The 26,727-nt window shown below is 43.0% G+C and overlaps 1 protein-coding gene across 1 annotated transcript in view; it reads right to left on the bottom strand.

Moving 5' to 3' along the window:
- Positions 1–25,789, bottom strand: part of LOC134646760 (scavenger receptor cysteine-rich type 1 protein M130-like) — a 39,842-nt gene extending 14,053 nt beyond the window's left edge. The window contains exons 1-6 of the mRNA XM_065469968.1: positions 25,735–25,789; positions 20,496–20,783; positions 18,817–19,140; positions 18,465–18,743; positions 2,152–2,475; positions 1,775–2,074 (exon numbers count right to left, since the gene is read on the bottom strand). Of these exons, the coding sequence (XP_065326040.1) occupies positions 1,775–2,074; positions 2,152–2,475; positions 18,465–18,743; positions 18,817–19,140; positions 20,496–20,783; positions 25,735–25,789 (1,570 nt within the window). The remainder of the gene's footprint in view (positions 1–1,774; positions 2,075–2,151; positions 2,476–18,464; positions 18,744–18,816; positions 19,141–20,495; positions 20,784–25,734) is intronic.
- Between the last annotated feature and the right edge of the window lie 938 nt (positions 25,790–26,727).

A 26,727-nucleotide genomic window follows, 5' to 3' on the forward strand; every position in this document is an offset into this window, starting at 1 on the left:
GTTCCTGAAGAACAGGGATGATTTGCAATGACTTGCAATAATGGTTTTCTCTATGAGTTTATCAGACTGAGGAATTTTGGTCTACTGTTCTTTACAGAATTGGTTGTGTCATGGACCCGGCTCTGGAGGACTCGGGGGTCCGTGAGCAGTTTTGACTGTTGTTGTTGTTGTTGTTATTATTATTGTTATTATTTGGGGATGTGTGTTTTTCTGCACTATGCTGTGTTATTCTGTGTTCCACTCATTATACGTATAGGCAGGGTGTGGGTGTGTACATGTGTGTCTGCGGGTGTGGCTGGAGGATGGAGAACAGCCACATGCAGGCCTGATGGGTGTGGCCCTGCAGGAGGACTGGCCACACCTGAAGTTCCTGCCACACACCTGTTGGTGATCAGGGCTCGTCGGGGGAGCTACTTAGGAGAGTGTTGGAGCTCTCACCGGCGTGGGATCATTGCGTTGTCATCCCAAGTTAGTGTGTGTCAGCATATGTCAGTGCGGTTCGTGTGTGCCCGCCGGGGTTAGTGTTGACAGCTGCTTCTATGGTTTTCCTGCAGGAGGAGGAGTAGTCCAGAAAGGCAGCACGCACAGGGTGTGTGGAAACACAACAGCGGGGAACACGAGCACGAGCACAGACGTCGGAGGGAAGCACACACACGGGATTCAAGGGAGCAACGGGGAGTTATTGTGTTTACAGCTTCTCACTGTAAATAAAGAGCACTGTTTGCATCGCAAAGTCTGCGTTTTGGGTCCTCATTCCCCATATCCCCACGGTCTGCCTGCCAGACCGTGACAGGTTGAGTGTATTGAGGTCTGTGGGTTTCTTTAAGCCACCACAATACTTCAGTCAACTTGAGGTCTGGACTTAAAGGACATCATGAACCACAGTGATTCTTATTTCTTACTTAGAAGTACATGTAAAAGTACTCAATTACAATAAGCGTGTGAAATGTGCATCTGTCCGATTTAATCGGATTCAATAGAATTTTATTCATGCAGCAGTAAATCAACAAACTCTAACACATTCAGTGAGCTTTAATGACACTTGGAGAAGCAGAATAAAGCAGGTTACTCAGTCTGAACAAAAGATGGAACTCCAGAAAAGGAAACTCACCCTAAGAGGGAAACAGAGATATGAGGAGAGCAGCAGGTGGTGAACAGACACTGAAAGCTAACTAATGAAACGGCTGGCCTTTAAAGTAAACAAGGAGCTAATCAGAGAAGAAAACACTGAGGAGGGAAGGCCATCACTAGGGCAGGAGAGGATAAAGGTGGAGCTCATAGAATAATAACTATCTGTAGTGCTGGGAGCTAAATCAGTCCCAGTAATGTGAAGTGTATTTAAAGGCTCTGTATGAACCGAGCTCCTTACAGTTCAAATCACAGGATGAAAAATGTAATGTTAATAAGCCACAACTAATTCTCTTCCACAGGACAAACATCATGGCTATCAAAGAAACATCAGTGATTTCTAACACCAATAAATCCTAACTACCTAAAAGGAAAAAGATCAGAAATCAGCTGATTGTATCACACGCATCACAATTAGCTGACGTCAGTTCACACTAAAACACATTCAGACAACAGACAGAGCTTCAGAAGAAAAACGTCATTCATTTGATCTGTAACAAAAATATGAAGGAGAAACTAAAGAGTGACAATAAAATCCAGCTAAGATGCAAAAACAAAAGCTGTTATCAAAAAGCACATTTGCTGAACTTAAGTCTGCTCCACCCACCTCTCGTTATACAATTGATGATGTGACAGGTTGGCTTACCTGAGCAGGTGAGCTCCAGGACTGGAGGAGACCTCCATGATGTACTGATAATGATTGTGTGTTTTAAACACCCCATCGCAGAAAAATAAGTAAGTCCACAGTAAGGTCTGGGAGCCCACAGAGGTCTGTTTGAAGAATCGCTCTGTTTTACAGACACATCTGAACCACAGTCCAGATGTTCGCAAAAAGCAGCTGCTTCCTTCAGGGTCAAGTGTAATGTATGCACTGGTCTCCACTCTCCCAGTTTCACTTCCAGTATACCAGCACAGCGACTGGCTCCTCCCACTAACCTGATAGGCTCTGAACAGAAAGCAGAAAGTCATAAATAAAACATGAAGTGAGTTTGTAGCAAATCAAAGCTGCAGCTGCTTTTCTACCTGAGCAGGTGAGTCCAACAGCTTTGCCTGGTGAGCAGCTGTTTCTAGTAGAGTTTGAGCTCCTACAGTCCAGGAGAGTAGACTCATGGCCTTTACACTGGAACTCTTTGCTCCACACTGGAGCCCCTGCGTCTCCATAGAGCGCCCCCTGGAGGGATGAGGGGGGCCCGCAGCCAAGCTCCCTACAGACCACCTCTGCATCCTGCTGGTCAAAATCAGCTTCACACATGGAGGTCCAGCTCTGCTTGGACTGGTTAGACTGGTTGTAGTTGACCTCCAGTCTGCCTGAACACAGACTGGGCCCATTCAGCAGCCTCACAGAGTCTGAAGAGATCAGAGAAGATCAAATAGAGAGAGATCAGAGACAGCAGACATGAGAAGAAGAGGTCAGCAAACAACTTCACTGATTCAAACTTTCAAAGTGTGAAAATCAGAGTTCATCCAGTAAATCCAAACCAAACATGCACAAAGACAACAAAAAACAGCTTAAGAAGTTACAAAATATACAACTGAACTGTGACAAATGTGCACAAATATGAAAGAGAACCTAAAGACTGCAGAAAAAAATCCAGCTAAGACATACCATCAAACAGGTCTTTTACTTGACTCAAGTCTTTGGGTGCTTTTCATGACGCCAACTCAGTTCACATCTATTTATACAGTCAAATCACAACAACAGTAACCTCGAGTTGCTTTGTATTGTGAAGCAAAGATCCCACAATAATACAAAGCAAACATAGAAAACCCGACAATCATATGACCCCCAATGACCAAGCACCTTGGCCACAGTGGGATTCCAAATCTTTGTAATATGTCTGTGAAGGTTCTCAGTCATCCAGGTCATCGTAGACTAAGGAGCTTGGAAAGAAAAGCGTCTGGACTTCTTGAGTTGCTTGAAGACATCTCACCTCTCATCTAAGAAGCTTCTTCAGTTCTAGAACTGAAGTCCAGATGCTTTTCTTTCCAAGCTCTTTAAAACTTTGTAATCAAATTACTCTACTTATTATAATGTTTCACATTTATCACAGATGTGATGTTTATGGAATAATATGTATGTTACAACAGATGCACGACCAAAAAAACCAAGCAAATATTTTCATTTCACGTAGGAATCAAACTCCTATTCTAAATCTTATACTTGCTAAAAACGCTGAAAATATCCTCCCGATGGCACTGTGAATGTAAACAGTTGGTTCTTCTTTCCCTCACCCAACCAGGAAATCAGAAACCAAAAAAACATCCAACTTATTTTGAGTGTTTTTGACATTTATTATTTTCCATCAAATCAAACCACCGGGTCTGATTTGTTCATCCATTGCTTTTAATGAATCACATCAAGTGTTAGCAGAGAAGGAGTTAATATTAGTAAATTTGGTAAAAATCGAGATTAAACATGTAGAAATCATAATTATCACTAATACCGCGGAAGCACTAGCTGGTAGTCGGGCCATACGTGTGTCCTTGTGCAGTTGAACATAATCCACAAAGCCTGCTTGTAGTTGAAAAACAAACAGGCAAACATTTATTTCCACAGTCTTGAAATACAGTAATCCATTTGAATGTTCCTGTACACTGCAAACACGGTAAGAAAACTGTTTGACTGCACAGGTAGTTAAAGCACCGTTACTCCACACTGCGAGTAGTGAACGCTCACCGCGTGCACAGTTACCATAAAGGAATAGTACGTAAAAATTCAATAAGGAAAGAAAATAGAATTTAACTGTAAATCTTACGCTAAACAAATTATAAAGTAAAAATGGAAATTCCCCATTATCTTACACTTATCCTTATCCAAAATGATTCAAATTATTAACAAATATACACTCTGTGCAATCTGAGTAAACTAAGAGATGATTAGACCTTCATCTTATACAATCACAACTAATTATTTAACTTTTTACTAAATGACAGTAGCTGGTAAATCAATATTACTAAGTTGCCAAAATTCTAATTTTATGTTCTGCATTTTCAGACAGATGCTAAACAATTGTGTGGCTTAAGACCGCATGTTCCTGTGGCCGGTTCGTGAACGGTGGCTTCTGATACCATCCCCTTTCAAGCATAGTGTGTTTGAGGTCATGGTCTCATATAAATTGACAAGGGCTGGCACTCTCTACCAGTATATTTCCAACAAACCAGATAAGTGGGCCTTAACATTTTTCTGCCAAGCAAGTTCATCTGGCATCATCCACAGCTAGCTTATGTATCAAGGGGGATCCACATTCTTCAATGTTGTCCTCTGTAAATAGGAAGAGAAGCTATTTCCAGGAGCCAAAGTGATGAGAACACTATGCAAAACCATAAAAGAACTGCAGTTATTCATAAATTTTAGCTTTGTCCAGAACTTACACACTTTCTTGGGAGTCAGGTGCATTGGTAGTGTACAACCAAACCGCACTGGTGGAGCTCCCTTGATAGCAGAAAAGATCTTCTAAAGACGGGCCATGGAGCTCATGATTATAGGTCTGCTGAAGGTCTTGACTGCAGTAAAATGGTTTGACAACAAATGTGTCTACCTTCTGAGCAATGCCTGTGGGATGATGTCTCTTTCAACTGTAAACGGTGAGGCAAAGAGACAACGCAAAGATCGCTGTTCCATGCCCATCACTCATCCCTGCAAATACTGAGCATATGGGAGGATTTGAGCTTTGTGACATGCTCTGACATCTGTAAGACAATGGCCAAGTTAAGGAGATGGCATATGTTGCTGTTTGGATACATCCTTGACTTGAACTCTTGGCTGGACAACAAGAAGGACTGTGCCCTAATGAACCAGAAAGTGATGGCTCTCAAAAGATTCTGCCTGGCTGTGGCTCACACTCTGAACCAAGTCAACAAGCCAGTATCTAGAGTTGGATAACCAAAATTCAGCTCTTCACCAAAGAAGGAGTGCTACACCCCAAGACCCTAGCAGCTCAAGCCACAAGCAGATGTATTTGATTTACAATGTTTTTGTTGTTGACGCAAAGCCACAGCTGAATCAGAGGACAAGTTTCTGAGAGTTAACAGCTTGTGTGATAGGTGGCTCACGGGATGACAGCTTTAAGCACAGCTTAATAGTGGTAGTAGTAAGTAAGTCTCAGTTTCAACTGTGACGAGAAGACTGAGCAGCAGGTTTGACAGGACGAGTTGCAGCAAGAAAGCCACTGGCAGGACATCAAAATGAGACAAAGAGGCATGCCATAAAAGAGCACTTCTGAAGACTAGAAGAAAGTATTATGGACTGATTAATCAAAACTGGAAATCTGAGGTTCATCACGCAGGTTCTTTGTATGCTGTTGAGTAGGCGAAAGGATGCTTCCACAATGTGTGGGATCAACTTAAACATGGAGGAGGAAGTGTGATGGTCTGGGGCTGTTTTGCTGGATCCTGAATCGGTGACTTGTACAGAGTGAGACGCACCCTGAACCAAAACAGCTACCACAGAATTCTGCAACACAATCCAGTACCATCTTGTATGTGCCTGGTGGGTCAGGGGTTCATCCTACAGTACGATAATGACCCAAAACATAAGTCCAAGCTATGCCATAACTACCTCAAGAAAAAAGAACGAGATGGTAAGCTTGAAAACATGGAGTGGACAGGCAGCCACTGGCTGCCTGTCCGTCAGAGGATAGACTTTAAAGTTCTGATGCTGGTCTATAAAGCTCTGAATGGTTTAGGACCAAAATACATCAGTGACCTCCTGACCCAGTATGAACCTTCCAGATCCCTCAGGTCATCTGGATCCGGTTTCTTATCAGTTCCCAGAGTCAGAACCAGACACGGAGAAGCTGCATTCAGCTTTTATGCTCCATATCTCTGGAACAAACTCCCAGAAAGCCTCAGATCAGCTGAAACACTCAGTTTATTTAAATCCAGATTGAAGACCCATCTATTCTCAGCTGCTTTTGAATAAATCACCAAATCCACACTTTTAAGCTTAAATTTCAAAACTTACATTTTAACTACTGACTTTATCTACTGTTCTGATTTTATCTACTGTTCTGATTTTATCTACTGTTTTGATTTTTGATTTTAAATACTGTTTTGTTTGTTTGTTTGTTTGTTTGTCTTAATCAATTTTAGATCATGCTTTTTATTTGTTTTTGTTTTTAATGTCTCTGTAAAGCACTTTGAATCACCTTGTTGTTGAATTGTGCTATATAAATAAACTTGCCTTGCCTTGCCTTGCCTTAGTCTCCAGACTTAAACCCCATCAAGCTGGTTTGGCATGAACTGGACAGAAGAGGGAAACCAAGGCAACCTACAAGTGCCACATATTGTAGGTTGTGGGAAGAACTTTCTGAAGAATATTTTATTTCTATTGTAGAAAGAATGCCATGGGCAGTTTATCTGCCAAAAGGTGGCTGTCACGGCTACAGGGATGAGCCATGTGGAGAAAAGAAGTGAGGATCCAAGTGAAGGCACTTGTGGAGGTGCGAAGGAAGTTTATTGCAAAATAAAGCACAAAGTGAAATAAAATGACAAAACGGAACTAAAGCTAATCTAAACTGGGACAAACTAAACCACAGAACAGCAAACATGAACAGCAAACATGAACAGCAAACATGAACAGCAAACATGAACACAAACATGACGGAGGGTGAGCAGAGGCACTTGAGGGTGGACAGCAGGGAGAACACACAGTAGATACACAGACAGACCAGCGACCAGTACACGGGTAGACGTGACAATAAATACACACAGAAGAACACAAGAAGATTACACACAGGTGGGGAACACAGCTGGAAGTAACTGACAAGACGAGAGAGGGGAAGCAAAACTGAAAACACTCACATGAGACACGGGCCTTCACAAAAAGACAGGAAACGGGAAACAATCACACCAAGACGCAGACTTGACACCTACAGTAAACACGAGGGCATAAGACACAAAACTGTTTTGGTTTTGGTTGAAAGACAACAATTTCCATGTCAAAGAAGAAAAGAGGACATGAGGAAGGCCCAACAGTGTCTCCACTTCCTGAGAATGCTCAGACAAATTGACCTGAAGAAGTAGTTGCTGATCGTCTTCTACAGCTGTTCCATTGAAAGCGAACTGACAACTGAGTCTGTGTGTGGTTCTCCAGCTGCACCATGGCACACAAAAGGCACTTCAGAGGGTCAAAAATCATTGGAGAATAGCAAGTTAAAATAAATAAATAAATCCCCAGGATCAGATGGATATACGGCAGAATGGTACAAGGAGCTAAAAGAAGAATTAATAACAGTGATGCTTCTTACACTGAATTGGGTCCTAAAGAAAGCTCAAATACCTTCTAGCTGGAAAGAAGCAATTATTTCTGCCATCCCAAAAGAAAACAAGGATAAATTAGAATGTGCGTCATATAGACCAATATCTGTTCTTAATACAGATTATAAGCTGTTTACATCTATCATGGCTAGACGATTAAAAAAGTTCTTACCTAGTCTAATTCATAATGATCAAACATGTTTTATTCGAGAGCGCCAAATACAAGATAATGTACGACGGACATTACAAATTATTAACCATATTCAAAAGAATAAAATAGAAGCAATGGTAATCAGTATCGATGCAGAAAAATCATTCGATTCGGTTAATTGGAACTTTCTTTACCGAGTCTTGCATAGATTTGGCTTGCATGAAATTATAATTAAGACAATACAGGCACTTTATCATAACCCTACGGCAAGGATTAAAATGAATGGCTACCTATCAAATAGTATTGAGCTGCAAAGAGGAACAAGGCAGGGCTGTGCGTGCTCACCATTATTATTTGCGTTATATCTGGAACCATTGGCTCAATATATAAGGCAAAACAAAGAAGTAGAAGGTATTAATATCCATGAGAAGGAGCATAAGTTAGCCTGCTATGCAGATGACATTTTAATATTTTTGGGTCAACCATCAAACTATCTACCTGAATTAATGCAATCATTTGAATACTTTGGTCGACTATCAGGATATAAAGTTAATATGAGTAAAACACAGTTGCTTAAGTACAACTATATTCCGTCAGAACAAATTAAAAATAAGTACCAATTACCATGGCAAACAGAATACTTTAAATATCTGGGAGTCATAATACCTAAGGATCTTATAGAACTATTAGAACGAAATTACTGACCAATACAAAAGAAAATTAAGGAAGATATAGCAAGATGGAATCTAATTCCATATTTAAGTTTATATTCGAGAATAGATTCAATTAAAATTAATATACTTTCTAAATTATTATATTTATTTCAAACATTACCAATAGAAACTAACCAGAAACAATTTAATGAATGGGATAAAATTTTGTCAAGATACATATAGCAAGGAAGAAGGCCCCGAATTAGATTTAAAACCTTACAACTTAACAAAGGAAAAGTGGGGTGGGGCTTACCTTCTTATTTGTGATATTGTGAATATTAGTTAAATAATAACTACGTCACACACTTAGTGAGACGTTAGAAAAAAGAAAAAAAAGTCATTGGACATCCTCTTCCCCCCCCTTAAGAGGGCATGCGGCATCCTACGGGACTGTACACTCCCAGGACACCGGGTGTCAGGGTCCTGGGTCTGAGCGACCCAGGATCTATGAGCAGTTATGGACTTATGTTATATTATATGTATTTTATATGTATTTTTGGTGCTGCTGCCACTCCTCTCCGTGTGTGAGTGTGTGCGAATGCCGGTGTGTCTGCGAACACCAGTTTGCGGGCGCCGTCAGGCCTGGTGGGTGTGGCCCTGCTGGTGGACTGGCCACACCCGAAGCCACACACCTGCTGCTGATCAGGGCTCATCGGGGGAGCTACTTAGGAGAGTCTTGGAGCTCCCACCGACGCGGGATCGTTCCATGAGACTCCACGTTAGTCTTCAGCTTAGTTAAGTGTGTAAGTGTATGCCTATTGGAATTAAGTGTCTTGACGACTGCCTCTGTTATTTCCCCTCAGGAGGAGCGTGGAACACCGGAGGGCAGCAAGCACGGGGTGTGTGGACACCCGAGAGTGGAGAACACAGACTTTTTGAGAAGACACGACACGGGAGTTACGGGAAAGCACGTTGATTTACTGTTATTGTTCCATTCACTGTAAATAAACGCACTGCTTATGTAGCCGGTCTGGCCTTAAACTCCGTTTGCCGTTAGTTCTCTGCGTTGTGTTGTGTAAATAACCAGAGGATTCAGCTCTCTCTTTGCCAGCTGGGGCAGATTTATTCTCCCAGAACTGTTCAAAATAAACATAAAACAGTACAGCGACTTCACTTTCTGGACTTCTGCATGAACACCTCTCCTCAGCGGGACCTCTAGGCGACTGAGGTGCAACATCACAACGAATCTACTTAACAATAATACTGCTAAAATGTATTTATAATCATATATATAACAAATGAAAATGCACTGCATCGTGAACATATAGTGACAAGTACCTCATCAACAAAATTATAGTTTAGGGAGACTTCATTTTCCAGTGGCAATTTTACATATTTTTTATATCTAACAGTAAGTTGAAACAATGAACATGAATCACAAACAAAAGATATAACCAGTACACATGACACAAAAATAAAGAGGGAGCTCACATACCTGTTCAAAATAAACATAAAACAGTACAGCGACTTCACTTTCTGGACTTCTGCATGAACACCTTCAAGGGAGAGAGAAGGATAGCGGACCACATGAGAAGTCACCTGCATGCTCCTATGCTCTCATCTGAGGATGGCTAACTAGCATGTTACAATAAAGTGCTGTACTTGACAGAGAAACAATAATTCACACTGAAACATCTAACAAAACTGTGAGACAAAATGTACAAAGGGAACAAGCAGCGTTTGAATCACTTTTAGTTACTTTAACTGTGTTTATTCACTCTGTAACTGAGAACACTAGCGTACGCTCACCTCTCCTCAGCGGGACCTCTAGGCGACTGAGGAAAATAGCGCGCAGCTACAGGAAGTGACTTCGCGGGAAGTCAAAGGTCACACAAACAAAATAAAAGCTCCCAAAATATAAATACAGAAAATAAATATATATAAATAAACACATATACATAACCAGTACTGACAAAGAAAATAACACTGCAGGATGGATCTTTGGTGAAATATAAATTATTTTTTAATACACCCATTACATCCACCCCTCCTAGATTTCACCAAAATCCAGAACAGTCAGGTGAACAATCTAATTGGAACACAGGGACAAATCTACAGAATTTATGGTTCCTAGGCATGGGTTTAAACCTCCGAGCTATAAGCTCTAGTCTCAGCTGTATAAGCCACCTAGCAGATAGGTTCAGAAAGAGCATGAGGGTGATCAGGCCTCAGCCTTTCTTAGATCAGTGTGATGCCAGTTACACCACACACATTCCCAGCCATCCACATACATCAATACCTTAAAACATATTATATATCTAATTGCGCCATAATGACACTGTCCCTTAGAACAAAAAAACCCGAAAGATCTCTAAACACCTGGGTTCACTTAAAACAGCGTAAGAAGAGACTGAGACCTTCTGCTAACTGAATTCGCCAAACGCTTAAAGCCAAAAGGCTTTTGAACCATGGACTCAATGAGTCGATTAACTCTTTTACTAACTCGGCCGGCTCGCGTCATGACAACATTGTCCGGGCCTGCCCGTGGCTGTTCTTGGGGACCCACATCATGACACACATCCGTTGGAGACATCTGTGCGTCGGCAACATGCACTGGGGCTACTGGTAGGGGCTTGGTGTGTGCATCACGATCTGTGCCTGATGGATGCGAGTGGGTGAGTGCAGTTTCTGGAAGTGTATCTAACACAGACGGGGAGTCTAAGTCAGGTTCTGCTACCAAACTGTCCAAGTCTGTGTCTCTGTCTGGGCAGTCCTCTCCTACCAGGGAACACTGGGCTGAATCCCCTGCAACCACCTCTGGTCCCTCACTCAGGGTCTCCTGACTCTCATCATCATCCGAGTTGATCCAAGCACTGGTCCTGTCCTCTGCAGTCTCCTCATCCAAGGAATCTAACTGGTCTGACGCACATGACCCTTCCTCTGATCCAGTGTCACCCAGTTCAGCTGTCACTACTGGCAGGAAGCTGATATTCAAAACCAGGTTGCGATGTACCACCTTTGTGTTGCCTCTGTCATCTTCCAACTTGTATGTGTGAGTCTGCAAATTTCTGTCTCTGACTGTGTACACTGTTGCGTCCCACTTGTCAGCAAGTTTCTTCTTTCCTCTCTCGCCCTTATTTGCAATGAGTACTCTGTCTCCTATGTTCAGATGAGTGCCCTTTACTTTTCTGTTATATCCTTTTGCCTGTTTGTCTTGTTCCTTGATGGCATGAGTCTGGGCAATCCTAGCTGCCTCATGAAGATGTGACATGAGTGTTTTCACATAACTTTTGTGATCCACAACTACAGGATCACAGAGCACCTGTTTAAACATCACGTCAACAGGGAGCCTCGGGATGCGGCCAAACATGAGCTGAAATGGGGCAAAACCCGTGGTCTCATGTACAGTTGCATTGTATGCAAATTTCAGACTCTGTATTTGTTGAGGCCACTTGTTCTTTTTTCTGAGGGGCAAGGACCTAAGCATGTTGCCAAGTGTCCTATTAAACCTCTCAGTCCCTCCATTTCCCATGGGATGGTACGCCGTAGTATGGGATTTGGAGACCCCCGAGAACTTGAGCAGTTCTGCCAAGAGCTCACTTTCAAAATTTGCCCCCTGATCGGAGTGAATCCGCTCAGGAAACCCATACACACAGAAAACATGGTCCCATAGTTTCTTAGCCACCTGCTTTGCAGTCTGGTTTGTGCAAGGGAAGGCATGGGCTAGCTTAGTGAAATGATCTGTAAGGACAAGAACATCTACTGAGCGCTGCTTACTATCCTCTGCACTCCAAAAATCCAAACACACCAACTCCATAGGAGCGGAGGTTCTGATGCTCTCAAGTGGGGCTCGAGCAGAGGGTTCTGGTGTTTTGGCCAGGATGCATCTTTGACAGCATTTGACATACTCCTTTATATCAGACTCCATCTTCGGCCAAAAGAACCGTTGTCTTGCCAGATATAAAGTCTTCGCTTGCCCCTGATGTCCTGCAATATCATGGACACCATTCAATGCCTCTGCTCTGAGACTTTCAGGCAAAACAAACTGGTGTCTCCTTTGTTTACTCAGGGGGTCCTTTGTGATCCGATAGAGAACTCCATTTTGGATCCTAAGCCTCTCCCACTGTTTAAATAACACCATGGCTTTCGCATCAAATCCTGCCCTTTCACGCCTGGAAGGTCGCCGTCTCCTTGTGACAAATGGTAAGATCTTTGAAATACTGGGATCAAGTTCCTGGCTACGCTGGAGTTCCTCTAGTGTGGACACAGGAAATGACTCCTGTCCTGGCAACACTAGGTCCTGAACTGACTGGAACAGTTCCACAGCCCTTGTTTCAGCAGCCAGATCCCACTCACTGTGACAATCCAAGATTGCCTTAACATCCATAGCATCACATCCAGGCTGAGACGAGGGCGGCTGCAGTCCTGTGGTGCGGAAAGGTGGTGTGTCCACGCGTTGACCTTGGACCTTCAACCGGAATGTATTTTGTATTCCCTCAGAACTGACACTCTCAGATTCAGTAAGGAGGTGACTGTACTGCTCTGTGATCAGCCTATGGCTGACTGTTGTTGCAAAGGGGTCTCTGCTGAGAGCATCAGCTACAACGTTCTTGGTACTAGGTATGTGCTTCAGATCAAATGTGTAAGGAGCAAGCTTGGACACCCAACGCTGCTCACAAGCATCAAGCTTTGGCTTTGTCATGATGTAGGTGAGAGGGTTGTTATCTGTCCACACTGTAAAGGAATGACCTCTTAGCCAGTGACTGAACTTCTCACACACACTCCACTTCAATGCCAAAAACTCTAGCCTGTGGGCTGGGTACTTTTTCTGTGAATTGCTCAGGGTCTTACTGGCAAAAGCAATTGGACGGGCTTTCTGCTGCCCAGCTGGTATTTGTGACAATACAGCACCGAGCCCATCTAATGAAGCATCAATGGACAATATGAAAGGCAAAGAAAAGTCTGGATGTGTAAGGACTACACAATTCAACAGCTTCTCTTTCAGATTAGACAGAGCTGCATCACATTCATCTGTCCAGTCAGAGGGCCTCAGTTTTCTGTATACACCAGCATTGGTGCCTGTTTTAACTCTCCCTCTCCTCTTTTGTCCAGCAGTGAGGGCAAACAAGGGCTTCGCCATAGAGGAGCAGCTAGGGATGAAATGCTGATAGTAGAATATCATTCCCAGGAATGACTTAATCCTCTTAACTGATGGGGTGCAGCCATCATCCTCCATCAATTCAGCCTTTGTCATCTTTGCTATGACCTCAACCTTCGCCAGGTCCACAGCCACTCCATTGCCATCTATGATGTGGCCTAAAAACTTGACTGATGACCTCATTAAATGGCATTTCTTAGGACTTAGTTTGAGGTTATGGATACGCAAGCGCTGAAACACAGTCTCTAGCCGCTCCAAGGCCTCCTCTTCTGTCCGAGCAAATACAAGCAGATCGTCGAGATAGCACAGCAGACTACTGAAGTTCAGATCCCCAAAAATGCTGAGCATCATTCGCATGAATGAGGCGGGGCTGTTGCAGAGTCCCTGGGGCATTCTGTTGTACTCGAACAATCCCATTGGGGTTGTAAATGCTGTGTATTTCTTGTCTTCCTCTGCCATTGGGATGTTATAAAATCCCGAGGTCAGATCCATGGTGCTGAAGTAGGTATTTCCACCCAATGCGGCAAGGCAGTCAGACTGGTGCGGCAGTGGGTGTGCATCTTTGAGGGTCCTTGCATTCAGCCATCTGAAGTCAGTGCAGATTCTCAAACTACCATCCTTTTTCCACACTAACACCAGTGGAGAGGCATACTCGCTCACGGACCTTCTGATGATTTCCTGTTCTTCCATTTCAGACAAAACTTGTCGCAGCTTTTGGTAATGTGCTGGAGGGACTCGGCGGTAAGGAAGGCGGAATGGCCTCTCATCAGTGAGCCTGATGCGGTGTACAAAGCCTTCGGCCTTGCCACAGTCATGTGTATGCTTCGAGAAAATGTCATTGTACTTCTCAAGCATTTTAACCAATTTCTCCTTCCCCCCTTGACCAACATGGCACAGGTCAATATCAATTTCGCTGAGCCCAACCTGTTTTAGTCTCTGTTTAAGATCAGTGAGGTGGGCATCATCCTTTTCTTCCTCCTGCTCAGATTTCTTGGGTTGACAGGTGCCCTGGAAAACTTCAAAATCCTCAACAGCAACACAAGTGGACACGTCAGCCAACTTACTGTTTCTTTTCAGGGTGACTGGTTTATCCAACAGGTTAGTGACCTTCATGGGAACCCACCTATCACCCCACAATGGCGTTATGATGCGGCCAACCATGATGCTACGTGGCATGGACTTTGATGAAGTGGCTTCAACAATCACTGTGCTCCCTGGTGACATAGAAACATTACTCGGCAGCTTGCCCCAGACTAGATGCTCTTGTCTCGCTAACAAGGTGACTGATTGCTGAAGCTTGACTGTGCCGATCTTGTCTGGGAGCTCTCCACCTCTCCATCGGGATGAATTAGCCATGAGGTCAAGAAACTGCTCACACTCTGGGGGACAACCGCCACCTGACACGAGGCGCCAATAGTCATTGGTTATTTTCAACTGGTGCATGAGAAACCGGATGACATTTGTGCCAATGATTATATCATCACGTTGACCTGGCACTACAAGGATGGGAACAATACAGGTCTCTCCATACAGTTTCATTTCAACTTCATACATGCATTTGGGCTTGGTAAGTGTGCCACCACAGCCTACTAGCACTATTTCTTGAGTCAGGGGAGTGGGTTCTGGCAGTATATTCTCACTCAGCATACTCTGTTCTGCTTGCTCACTGAGCGTGCACGCCATGGAACCAGAGTCAAGCATACCCTGCATGTGGTGTTTGTTATTAATGCTGACAGGAGTGTAAAACAGTTTGTCAAACGGGCCAACTCTCTGTGTGTTTTGTACTACCACCTTAACACCATCTGGTGTGGCTGCACATGCTTTAATGTAATGCTTTTCAACATCATCACTGCCGAGGGTTTCAACATCTGTGCCCACACATCCCCTCACCAAATGCGGGCCAGCTAGTTTAAAGGCTGGGTGTCATGAGGTTGGGAGGCAGGGTGCCTTTGAATAGGTGAGCGACGAGGGCAGTTTCTCTTAATATGATTTGGCTCAAAGCATGCAAGGCATAGGTGTTTCTGCCTACAATGCGCAAGGGTAGAATGTTCAGGGGACTGGCATACTCTACAACATCTGGGTCGGGCCAGACCTGGAGGAAGCTGCTTGTCTGCAGCCTGGTTATTCTGCGACAAAGCATGGTCAAAAAGGCTGATTAGTAATTTCAGGCAACTGTCGTTACAAGGGGCCTTTACTGTCTCATTTGATCCCGCCTGCACCTGTGTTTCTCCGGGGTGCATTGATGTTGCTAGACCATCAGCTGCAGGGGTCTGGATGTTAGCTTTAACTGGTGTGAGACACTTAGACCTGGGGAGCATACGTTCTTTCATCTCAAGCTGGTACCGATTCACATGCTCCTGAATCTCACTGGCTGCCCACTTATCTGGTGCCTTGAACTTGAAAACAGCAGCAAGGGTGGGATCAGGGCAGTACTTCACAAACATCATGGCTGCCTCCTGGCACGGATCCTCTATGTGCCGTCCGAGCCTCTTCAGGCTTTCCTCTGCTGCATCAACTGCCTTATTCAGTCTGACCCAGTATTCTACAGGAGTTTCTCCTGGCGCTGGAACGGTGCTGTAGAAATCGGCCATAGGCATACACGAATATGTCATGTCACTGAAATGTTGCCTCAGTATGTCATATCTAACATCAGGATTCTCACAAGGTTTCAACGATGGGGTGCTTCTCAGAGTTATTCTTACAATGTCCTTAGCTTTGCCCATCAACTTGAACATTATTTCTTGGTACTGTTCCTGAAGAGATGTGGCTCGCTTCTTGAAATACATTCTCATCAACTCCTCCCACTCACAGACTGTATGTTTATCCGACCCATCTCCTCTGAAGACTGGAGGCTCTCTCACATCTGACTGCAGGACTAGCTTTGCCCCAGTCAGGTTGAGGTAAGTGGGCTCGCTGGGTGGCTGGCTTACACTGCTCTGAGCTTGTGTGGCCCCGTCATCCCTTTCCCCACATTCCCCTTTCAACTGATCCCTAATGGTCTGCCCCACCTGTTGAGCTATGTGTGTTATCAGGTCATTTAATGCTGGGTCTGCTGTGGCTGAAGGGTCTGAGAATGATTTACCTTTACCACTACTGGAAGACGTGCAACCAAGTATGCGAGTGGAACAGAAAGCTGGGGAGCCTGCACTACGAACTGGCGTACTAGGCAACCCCTCAATTACCCTCCCTCTTCCCATGGCAAAGCTGAACCCGTCACTTGAAACTTTTTCATCATCCATTGTTCTAATATATATACAATGCAAACAGAAGAATTAAATTTTTTTGCAAACAACAGTCCAAAAAAAAAGGTGCAAGTGTCTCCTAGAACGCTTGGGATTTGTGTTCAAAGCTTACATTACATTGTCCATTACAGCAACCTCTGGTGACCAAACTGACGTTGATCGCGTCTCCACAAACCACGATGAGCAAGTCTGAAGTGGTGTGGATCCGGGTCACGGCACCACTGTAGCCGGTCTGGCCTTAAACTCCGTTTGCCGTTAGTTCTCTGCGTTGTGTTGTGTAAATAACCAGAGGATTCAGCTCTCTCTTTGCCAGCTGGGGCAGATTTATTCTCCCAGAACTGTTCAAAATAAACATAAAACAGTACAGCGACTTCACTTTCTGGACTTCTGCATGAACACCTCTCCTCAGCGGGACCTCTAGGCGACTGAGGTGCAACATCACAACGAATCTACTTAACAATAATACTGCTAAAATGTATTTATAATCATATATATAACAAATGAAAATGCACTGCATCGTGAACATATAGTGACAAGTACCTCATCAACAAAATTATAGTTTAGGGAGACTTCATTTTCCAGTGGCAATTTTACATATTTTTTATATCTAACAGTAAGTTGAAACAATGAACATGAATCACAAACAAAAGATATAACCAGTACACATGACACAAAAATAAAGAGGGAGCTCACATACCTGTTCAAAATAAACATAAAACAGTACAGCGACTTCACTTTCTGGACTTCTGCATGAACACCTTCAAGGGAGAGAGAAGGATAGCGGACCACATGAGAAGTCACCTGCATGCTCCTATGCTCTCATCTGAGGATGGCTAACTAGCATGTTACAATAAAGTGCTGTACTTGACAGAGAAACAATAATTCACACTGAAACATCTAACAAAACTGTGAGACAAAATGTACAAAGGGAACAAGCAGCGTTTGAATCACTTTTAGTTACTTTAACTGTGTTTATTCACTCTGTAACTGAGAACACTAGCGTACGCTCACCTCTCCTCAGCGGGACCTCTAGGCGACTGAGGAAAATAGCGCGCAGCTACAGGAAGTGACTTCGCGGGAAGTCAAAGGTCACACAAACAAAATAAAAGCTCCCAAAATATAAATACAGAAAATAAATATATATAAATAAACACATATACATAACCAGTACTGACAAAGAAAATAACACTGCAGGATGGATCTTTGGTGAAATATAAATTATTTTTTAATACACCCGTTACACTTATACACAGAGCACCGTGCCTGGGTCCTCCTTCCCCATTCCCCACGGTCTCCCAGCCAGACCGTGACACCGGGTGTTTACCCTGCTGCCGTCTGGCAGGAGGTTCAGGCTGCTGAGGTCATGAACAAACAGACTAAAGGACAGCTTTTACAACAGGGCAATAGCCCTAATCAGTGCTAACAGCTGATCGGACTGGCTATCTCCCTGGACCTTTTTCTTTTTTTTTTTTTTTTTTTTGGGGGGGGGGGGGGGGGGTATAATAACAACAACAACAAATACAACAACAATCATACTACTACTACTACTACTAATAATAATAATAATGATAATAATATTAATAATAATGTGCAATAAAACTAAACTCATTCTTTGTATTTATTAAGCTAAGCTGCTGTCATGCACTTAATCTTGTTATTTCTTTTTAATTATTACGCTAAGTTACTGTGTTGTTGTCTTGTTGTGTTGTGCTGTGTGTAGTGCCAACATGAGACCAATTTCCATTGTACTATTGTAGTAGGTATAACTGTGCAATGACAATAAAGAGTTATCTCTCATAAGTCAGCATGATGAAACACACACTGTCTACTCTACCCATCTACTTATGTGACAAATGATGAAGTGACGTGTTTACCTGAGCATGTGAGATACAAAATGGTGGAAGAGATAGCGGATCTTGCAAACTCCCTCAGAGGGGATCCACTCCAAACATGGTTCAATGATATCCTCCACACAGCTCTGTCTGAGGACTGCCTATCTTCTATAGCAAGAGCAGAGCCACAGTCCAGATGTTTACAGGCAACAGCTGCTTCCTTCAGGGCCCAGTTAGGTCCATCCACTGGTCTCCATTCTCCTATTTTCAACTCCAGTGTACCTGCACACCGACTGGCTCCTCCCACTAACCTGATAGGCTCTGAACAGAAAGCAGAGAGAAATGAGTAAAAAAATGAAGTGAGTTTGAAGCAAAGCTGCAGCTGCTCTGCTACCTGAGCAGGTGAGTCCAACAGCTTTGCCTGGTGAGCAGCTGCTTCTAGTAGAGTTTGAGCTCCTACAGTCCAGGAGAGTAGACTCATGGCCTTCACACTGGAACTCTTTGCTCCACACTGGAGCCCCCACGTCTCCATAGAGTGCCCCCTGGAGGGCTGAGGGAGGCCCGCAGCCAAGCTGCGTGCAGACCACCTCTGCATCCTGCTGGTCAAAATCAGCTTCACACACGGAGGTCCAGCTCTGCTTGGACTGGTCAGATGGGTTGTAGTTGACCTCCAGTCTGCCTGAACACAGACTGGTCCCATTCAGCAGCCTCACAGAGTCTGAAGAGATCAGAGAAGATCCAACAGAGAGAGATCAGAGACAGCAGACACGAGAAGAAGAGGTCAGCAAACAACTTTTCACTGATTCAAAGTCTACTCAGCACAACTCCAACATCAGATCATCATTAACATCAGAACACACACAGTTCATACCGATATATGTCATCAAATGCAGACAATCTGAGACAAACTCCAAGACATCCACTGAGCTTTAATGACACTTGGATCAGCAGAATACAGCAGGTTACCCAATCTGAACAAAAGATGGAACTCCAGAAAGGGAAACTCACCTCGCCAGGGAAACACAGAGATATGAGGAGAGCAGAAAGTAGTGAAGAGACACTGAAAGCTAACTAAGCTGGCCTTTCCTGTGTTTAGGACCTCATAGTATTAAAACTCCCCAAAAGAGCACTTCCTTTTTAGACTAGGGCATACTTGTGGCCTTTTCACTCACTGTGTGGTTTTACACACACTGTGTGTATACACACTGTGTGGCATGTAATTATGAGACACCCCAAAAGGTTGATTCTGTTCATCGAGACGTTTTCAGTGGACGAAACTTTTTGTCTCTCATCAAACTGACTTCAGTTTCAGCTGACTCATAAGACTGAAGAAGTCACTTGGGATAAACTTACCCTGATGATTGAGCATGCATCAAGACATAATTATGAGACACTACTGCTCTCTGGCTCTCTTCCACAGCATGTTATTTGTCATTGATATGGTTCTGCCAGAGGTTTCTTCTTGTTAACAGAGTTTCTCCTTCCCCCTATCACCAAGCAGTTGCTCATAGTGGATTGTCAGATTTTTGGCGTTTTCTCCCGATTAATGTAAGGTCGTTACCTACAATGTAAAGTGCCTTGAGGCGACTGTTGTGATTTGGCGCTACATAAATAAAAGTGAATGGAAGGGACTTTAAATATACAAGCAGGTAATTAGAAAAAAAACACAGGGCAGGACAGGCCATCACTGAAGCACCAAGGTTAGCGAGAGGTGGAGAATAATAGTTGTCTGTAGTGCTCAGAGCGAAGTCAGCCATAATTTTATGCATGATGACATAAAGCTCTAATGACATGATGAAAATCCAATTTTATTTATAAAGCACTTTAAAATACCCAGCACAGGACCAACGTGTTGTACAGAAAGTAAGTTAAAAACAATAAAATAACAGAAAATAGCCAAAAAAAAAACCCAAAAAGCAAGCACGGGGTGTGTGGACACCCGAGAGTGGAGAACACAGACTTTTTGAGAAGACACGGCACGGGAGTCACGGGAGAGCACGGGAATTTACTGTTATTGTTCCATTCACTGTAAATAAACAAACTGCTTATACATAGAGCACCAGTCTGGCTTACCTGAACAGGTGAGCTCCCGGACTGAAGAACCAACCCATGACAGTACACATCTTGGCAGACCATAATCAGAAGGATGACATACCTCTCTAAGTAGCCACATAGATATGGAATAGGACATCTCTATCCTTCGTAAAGAAACAGCAGAGCCACAGTTCAAATGTTCACAGACAGCGGCTGCTGCCTTCATTTGAAAGGAATCTCCACCATAGCCTGGTCTCCATTCTCCCTGATGCTGCAGCTCCAGTGTGCCTGCACAGCGACTGGCTCCTCCCACCAACCTCATAAACTCTGAACAGAAAGCAGAGAGTTTCAGTAAAGAGGGGAAACTCCTCGTGAAATTTGCTAGTGAGTTTGATTTTGGTACTATTTTTGATTTCTCTGTTTACCCTTTGAATTGTGTTTTACTTCAGCCTGGAGTCCTGAGGAGAAAATAAAAGAACCATCATTTTGTGTTTTTCTTTCTCTTGGCTGCATCCTTCAGAGGTCCTCACCTGAAAATCTCCAAGCCTCTTAATTTTGTTTCAAAAACTCTTGGAAAATAATATGGAAAAGAAACCCAACGTAAATCATACGATTCCCTATGAACAAGCACATGATCACAGTGGGTATGAAAAACTCCCTCTTAATAGGAATAAACCTCCGGCTGAATAGACAGCACAAAGAGAAAGCTTAATGGGACGCCGATCATAGCTGGACTGGTGATTTTTGGTTTTTATGGGCCGATGGGGTTTTTTTTCAGTTTTTTCCCCGTAACGGTATAAACAATCAAACGTGGTGGATTGGCCAGAAGTTGGGAGATGTGTAAAAATAACTCAGTTTTTTGGTGGTGGTTATTGCGGAGCTTCCACAGATTCAGTAACATTAGTGGAGCGTGTTGCATCTGCTGGTGGAGGCCAGCAGATGCAACATGCTGGCAGGTGGATGACAGAAAGGCAGGAGGAGCAGAGACCCGAGGCGGTGAACTGAACTTCAGGTAAGAAGTTATGAGCTGCAGTCTATCTGGGTCAGATATAAACCAAGTTTAGGTGGAGTTTATTTTCGTTATACTGACTTTTTACAGTCAGTTACAATAACTCGTACTGCTACTAGCTAGCGTGACAAAGTTTATATACTGCTGGGCGGGTGCTGTGATATTATTGCTGTTGAACTTGTTTTATCTTATTTTATTCATAAGGTTAGTTAGTAGAGTTTACAACCGTCCAGTAAAAAACGGAATCATCTCGTATTCAGAGAAAATATTGCGCGTTTCGTATTGCGCTGAAAAGCAACACAGTTTGTTCCGGACTTCAGCTACAATGAAAAAGACACAAAGCTGGAGTTATTCTGTGTCTTTGCTGCACAGCTGCCTCTTCTTCTCTCATTTTCTCCCCCTCCCTCTCCTGTTTCTACTTCAATCATGAAACTGATCAATGATCAGCTGATCAGCTTTTCTCTCTTGCTTGTTTATCACTCACTTTGCGCCAGAAAGGGGAAACCAGCGGATGTCACGCTAAACAACAGCAGCACGTTTAATCTTGATCAGCTGTTGTTAGAATTATTTAATATTACTTTCTAGTATCAGCGGATGTTTGCTGGAGCCACAGCTGTAAAGCTGCTGGTCATGATATCGGTTTGGTTTTCTGGTAAGAGGGAAACATGAAGATGAAACCAGGAGATGTCCTTACTGAATCATCAGAGCTGAGCAGGTGATGGAGAAACAGGTTTACCTTTTAGGTGACATGAATAAGTTGAAGGGAAGTTTTGAACTGTTTCTGAGAGACAAATAACACCAGGATCCTTTTTTTACGTAGCTGACAGCTGGTAACTGTGCAGGGGCGGGTCTAGCAAAGTTTTGCCAGGGGGCCAGGTAGAGCATTAACAGGGAGAGGGGGCACAAAGAAATGCTTTCTTATTAAGTGTGCCTATGTAATGGCACACTTATTACTATTTGTTGTATGTTCACCAGTATGATAATGATGAAGCAGTAGATTCAGTTAACGTGGTTTTATTAACCAGCAGAGCAGCAGAGAACTTACATGCTTGGATTCAACAACGGAATGCTGCCTATACCACTCAAAACATACACAGACCTACACGGAGGTACGGCAAGTGGATTAGGACAAAATAACAAACTAACAGCAGGTTATCTACATCCCCCTTCTTTAGTACATCCCTAACCGGATTTAAAGTTTAATACATACTGAATAATAATAATAAAAGCATTAAAGGTGACATACACTGATCCTTAGGAACATTTAAATTTGCAACTAGATGGAAGAAATAAACATGACAAAATATCATTTTGCTGTATAAAGTGAAATATGATTACTACTGAAAATTAACTCAAACAGAATTTAACTTGAAACGTGAACATCAGTTACTGTTGGATCAAATATCAAACCTGAACAGGTTCTGTGTTTTAACTAGTACCCGATTGACCAGTGGCTGATGGTCTGTTTCTACAACCACAGGCTTGCCATAAATGTAGTCATGAAACTTTGTACATGCAAAAACAACAGCCAATAGCTCTTTTTCTATCTGAGCATATCTGGTTTCAGTGTCTGTCAGAGTACGTGAAGCATATGCTACAGGTTGCCCTCCCTGTAAGTAAGCTGCACCAACACCATACTGTGATGCATCGCATGTTATTGTCACAGGTTTGCTGACATCATAATATGACAGAACAGGTGGATTAGACATGTGCTCTTTAAGTGTGTCAAATGCAGTCTGATGCTGTGTGTCCCACATCCACTCGCTGTCCTTGTGTGTGAGCTGTCGCAGAGGAGCTGACAGATGGCTGAAGTTTGGAATGAATTTTCCAAGATAATTGACCATCCACAGGAACCTCTGCAGGGCTTGGACATCCGTTGGAACTGGCATCTGTTTCATTGTGGCTGTTTTGGAAGAGTCTGCTTTAAGTCCCTCGCTTGTGAAAATGTGTCCGACATAACTGACCTGATTCAGCCGGAATTTGCATGTTAATGGGTTTAGTCGCAGGTTTAATTCTCTGGCACGATCAAGGACTTTTCTCAGGTTGTCGTCATGTTCTTTCATAGTTCTCCCGCTGATCAGTATATCATCAACAATGATGGCACATGGATACCCAGCGAATATCTGCTCCATGGCTCGCTGAAACACCTCGCTGGCAGCATTAAGACCAAAAGGCATTCTGAGGAACCTGTAACGACCAAAACAAGTGCTGAAGGTCGTCAGCATGGATGAATTCTGATCCAATGACACCTGCCAAAAAGAGTTCTTAGCATCCAAAACAGAGAACACAGTAGCATTTGACATTAATGCAGCCACTTCTTCTACTGTGCGCATGGGATGGTGTGGTCTTTTCAGAGCTGTGTTTAAATCTCAAGGATTTATGCATATCCTGATTTCGTCTTTGCCCTTCTTGTTGGTGGCTACCATAGAAGACACCCAGTCTGTCGCCTCTGAGATGGGAGTAATGATCCCTAATTTCTCCATCCTGTCCAGCTCTGCCTTGACTCTGTCTTTCATGGTCAAGGGAATGCGATGTGCTGGGCGAACAACTGGTTTCACATCTGGGTTCAGTGTCATGCGATGGGTGACTAGCAAACTTCCAAGCTCATCAGAAAATAAGTCGCTGTATTCTGTGATAAGCTGTTGTGACAAGGTCATCTGCAGACGTGCTCAATTGGTGATGTATGATAGTATGATAATGATGAAGCAGTAGATTCAGTTAACATGGTTTGATTAACCAGCAGAGCAGCAGAGAACTTACATGATTGGACTCAACAACGGAATGCCGCCTGTACCACTCAAAACATACACAGACCTACACAGAGGTACGGCAAGCGGATTAGTACAAAATACCAAACTAACAGCAGGTTATCTACACTATTCGGCAGATTTATTATCCTTATTATTTTTCTTCCGCCTGAAATTATGAACCGTTTCACGGCCCGCAGCTTTGAGACGACCCCCACGTATGTTACACCGTTCCGTGCGGCTCGATCGGGCGGCTCAAATATATTTTGCCCTGCCATGCTGTTTATTGATGTGGTAAATGAATGGTTTATGAAAATATATCTAAATCTGTCATCAGTAATCAGTAATGATCATGTCTCACCTCTGGTCTTCTCTGTCTTAATTTCAGGTTTTCACCATGTGTTGTAGATAGTTCAGGAGGTTAACTCGACCAAGCAGTCTACTTTCGGGTACTGTTTAGAATACCAGAAGAGGGAGGATGGCGTAGGTTTAAGTTTATTAGATTGATACATATATACCAACAAGACAGTGTACATCACTGTGACAACAGCGTTTGTTTTCATTCAAAGGTTTTATGGTTTTTCTTATAATACCTGGTGGGCCGGTCTCTACTCAAAATGCCCGGGCCGATTTTTTGTCCCAGTCCAACCCTGACTCCGATTAAATACTGTTAAATGAAAGCACATAGGAATAAAGAAAAACATAACTAGTAGTAGCAGTCTGTAAAGTCTTTTTTTATGGACTTTTTGGAATAGAGATTTAGTAGTGAGCCAATCAGTGACTCAAGCAGTTATTGATCGCCTCTGTGTTTGCACAGTGGCATGAAAGCAGAATGTTCTCAGCCCCTGATAAGTTATGTGGAAACAGCAGCTCTTTCTGCAGCAGGCCACTAGGTAAAGAGTCATTCTGCAGCAACAGTGGGATGATTTCTTGGATCAGATCAGGAAATCTTCTGCTTGAAAATCTAAATGTTGAATGACAGCAGCAGGTAAATGTAACCCAGTACTGTCAGTGAAGCAGCTTCAGGTTTTTAAAAATACACCAAAAAGACAAAACAGGAATACGATGACCTGTTTAACCCTTTCAAAGGCACAGACTCTTCTAGTTTGAAGACTGTGGAATGCATACTAATGTTATTACTAGATGTGGTGAACTGTTTGTAGGGTTTGGTACTGCAGTTGCACTTTCATCTGTATTTTATTGTTCTTTCAAATCACTTACTTACGACCCCGGTCGTATTCTTATTAGTTCCTGTTAAATAAACCCACAAACTAAAGTAATTCTGCAGAAAGGTGACAACTGTGGCCCTTAAATGATTGCAGCAGACTAGTTAATAAAGTTTTAAAACATGTGAGGCTGCAGGTCAAAGTGACTGTAAACAGATTAAAAACTGACTTTTGTTTTTTGACGTCTGAACGATTCTAAATTGAAGCTGTTGAAGTGTCACAGTGCAGTTTTTTCTTTCCTTCACTGATCCTTTTATATGATGCATGTGTGTGTCGTGGTGATGTTAGTGTCCTACCTGAGCTCCACAGCATCAGAAGCATCAGCAGCAGCAGCAGGGGATTCATGTCCATGTTGACGTCTCTCTGCTCTGATCATCACATGTACTTTGCCTTTATACCTGCCACAGGAGGAGGTGGAGCTTCACGCCTCTCTGTCTGATTTCGATGAATCTCTCAGATCTCTGGCACACATTGACCTTTTCCTGTCAGCCATGTTTCCATTGTGAGCAGTGGGTCAGACAGTTTTTGTACTGGTGTCCACTCTCAGACCAGTTCTCTCCCAGTTTGTCGCTGAATACAGGAGTCTATCAGTGGAGGAATCTTTCTTCCTACTTCCTGTTGATGTTCTTTTTTCTGTTGCTGTGACTTGACCGCAGACCAGAAGCTGCACGTGTGTGCTGATCTGACTGGGAGGGTAAACAAGACAACATATTGATCAATTCACAAATCTGCTGATGATGCTATATGTAGCACAGAGTGAACACATATGCGCACGAGTGAGTCAGTGAGGGGTCAAAGGTTATAAAAGGCTTGTTTATTACAAAGAGACTACTATTAATTCTTAAAAAAAAAAAAAAAAAAAAAAAAACCCAATACAATAAGTTTACATACCCCTTCAAAATGCCTGGTTTTTGTAATGTTAAAAATCATTCAAAGCTTTTAACACCTTTAATATTAGCTGTAACTTATTAACTTCTATTACAAAACAAATCTTTTAGGGGGGAGAATATTTCTTAAAAAGCACGCCATACAGAAGAGATGCCTTTGTGATCTGAAAGATTTGGAGTGTTTTGCAAGGAAGAGTGGGCAAATATTGCCATGTCAAGATGTGCTGTGCTGTTGAACCACAACTCAAGAAGACTGAATGCTGTAATTAAATCAAAAACTGTGTGAACAAAGTATTAGTTTAAAGCAGTGTGCACTCACGCAACCCGCTTAGTGTAACTTTTTTATTTTTTTTTATTTTTACCCTTACAGATTGTTTTTTTTTTTAATTGACTGTACATGTT

The sequence above is a fragment of the Pelmatolapia mariae genome, linkage group LG3_W (genome assembly GCF_036321145.2).
Source record: "Pelmatolapia mariae isolate MD_Pm_ZW linkage group LG3_W, Pm_UMD_F_2, whole genome shotgun sequence".
NCBI classification, from domain to species: Eukaryota; Metazoa; Chordata; class Actinopteri; order Cichliformes; family Cichlidae; genus Pelmatolapia; species Pelmatolapia mariae.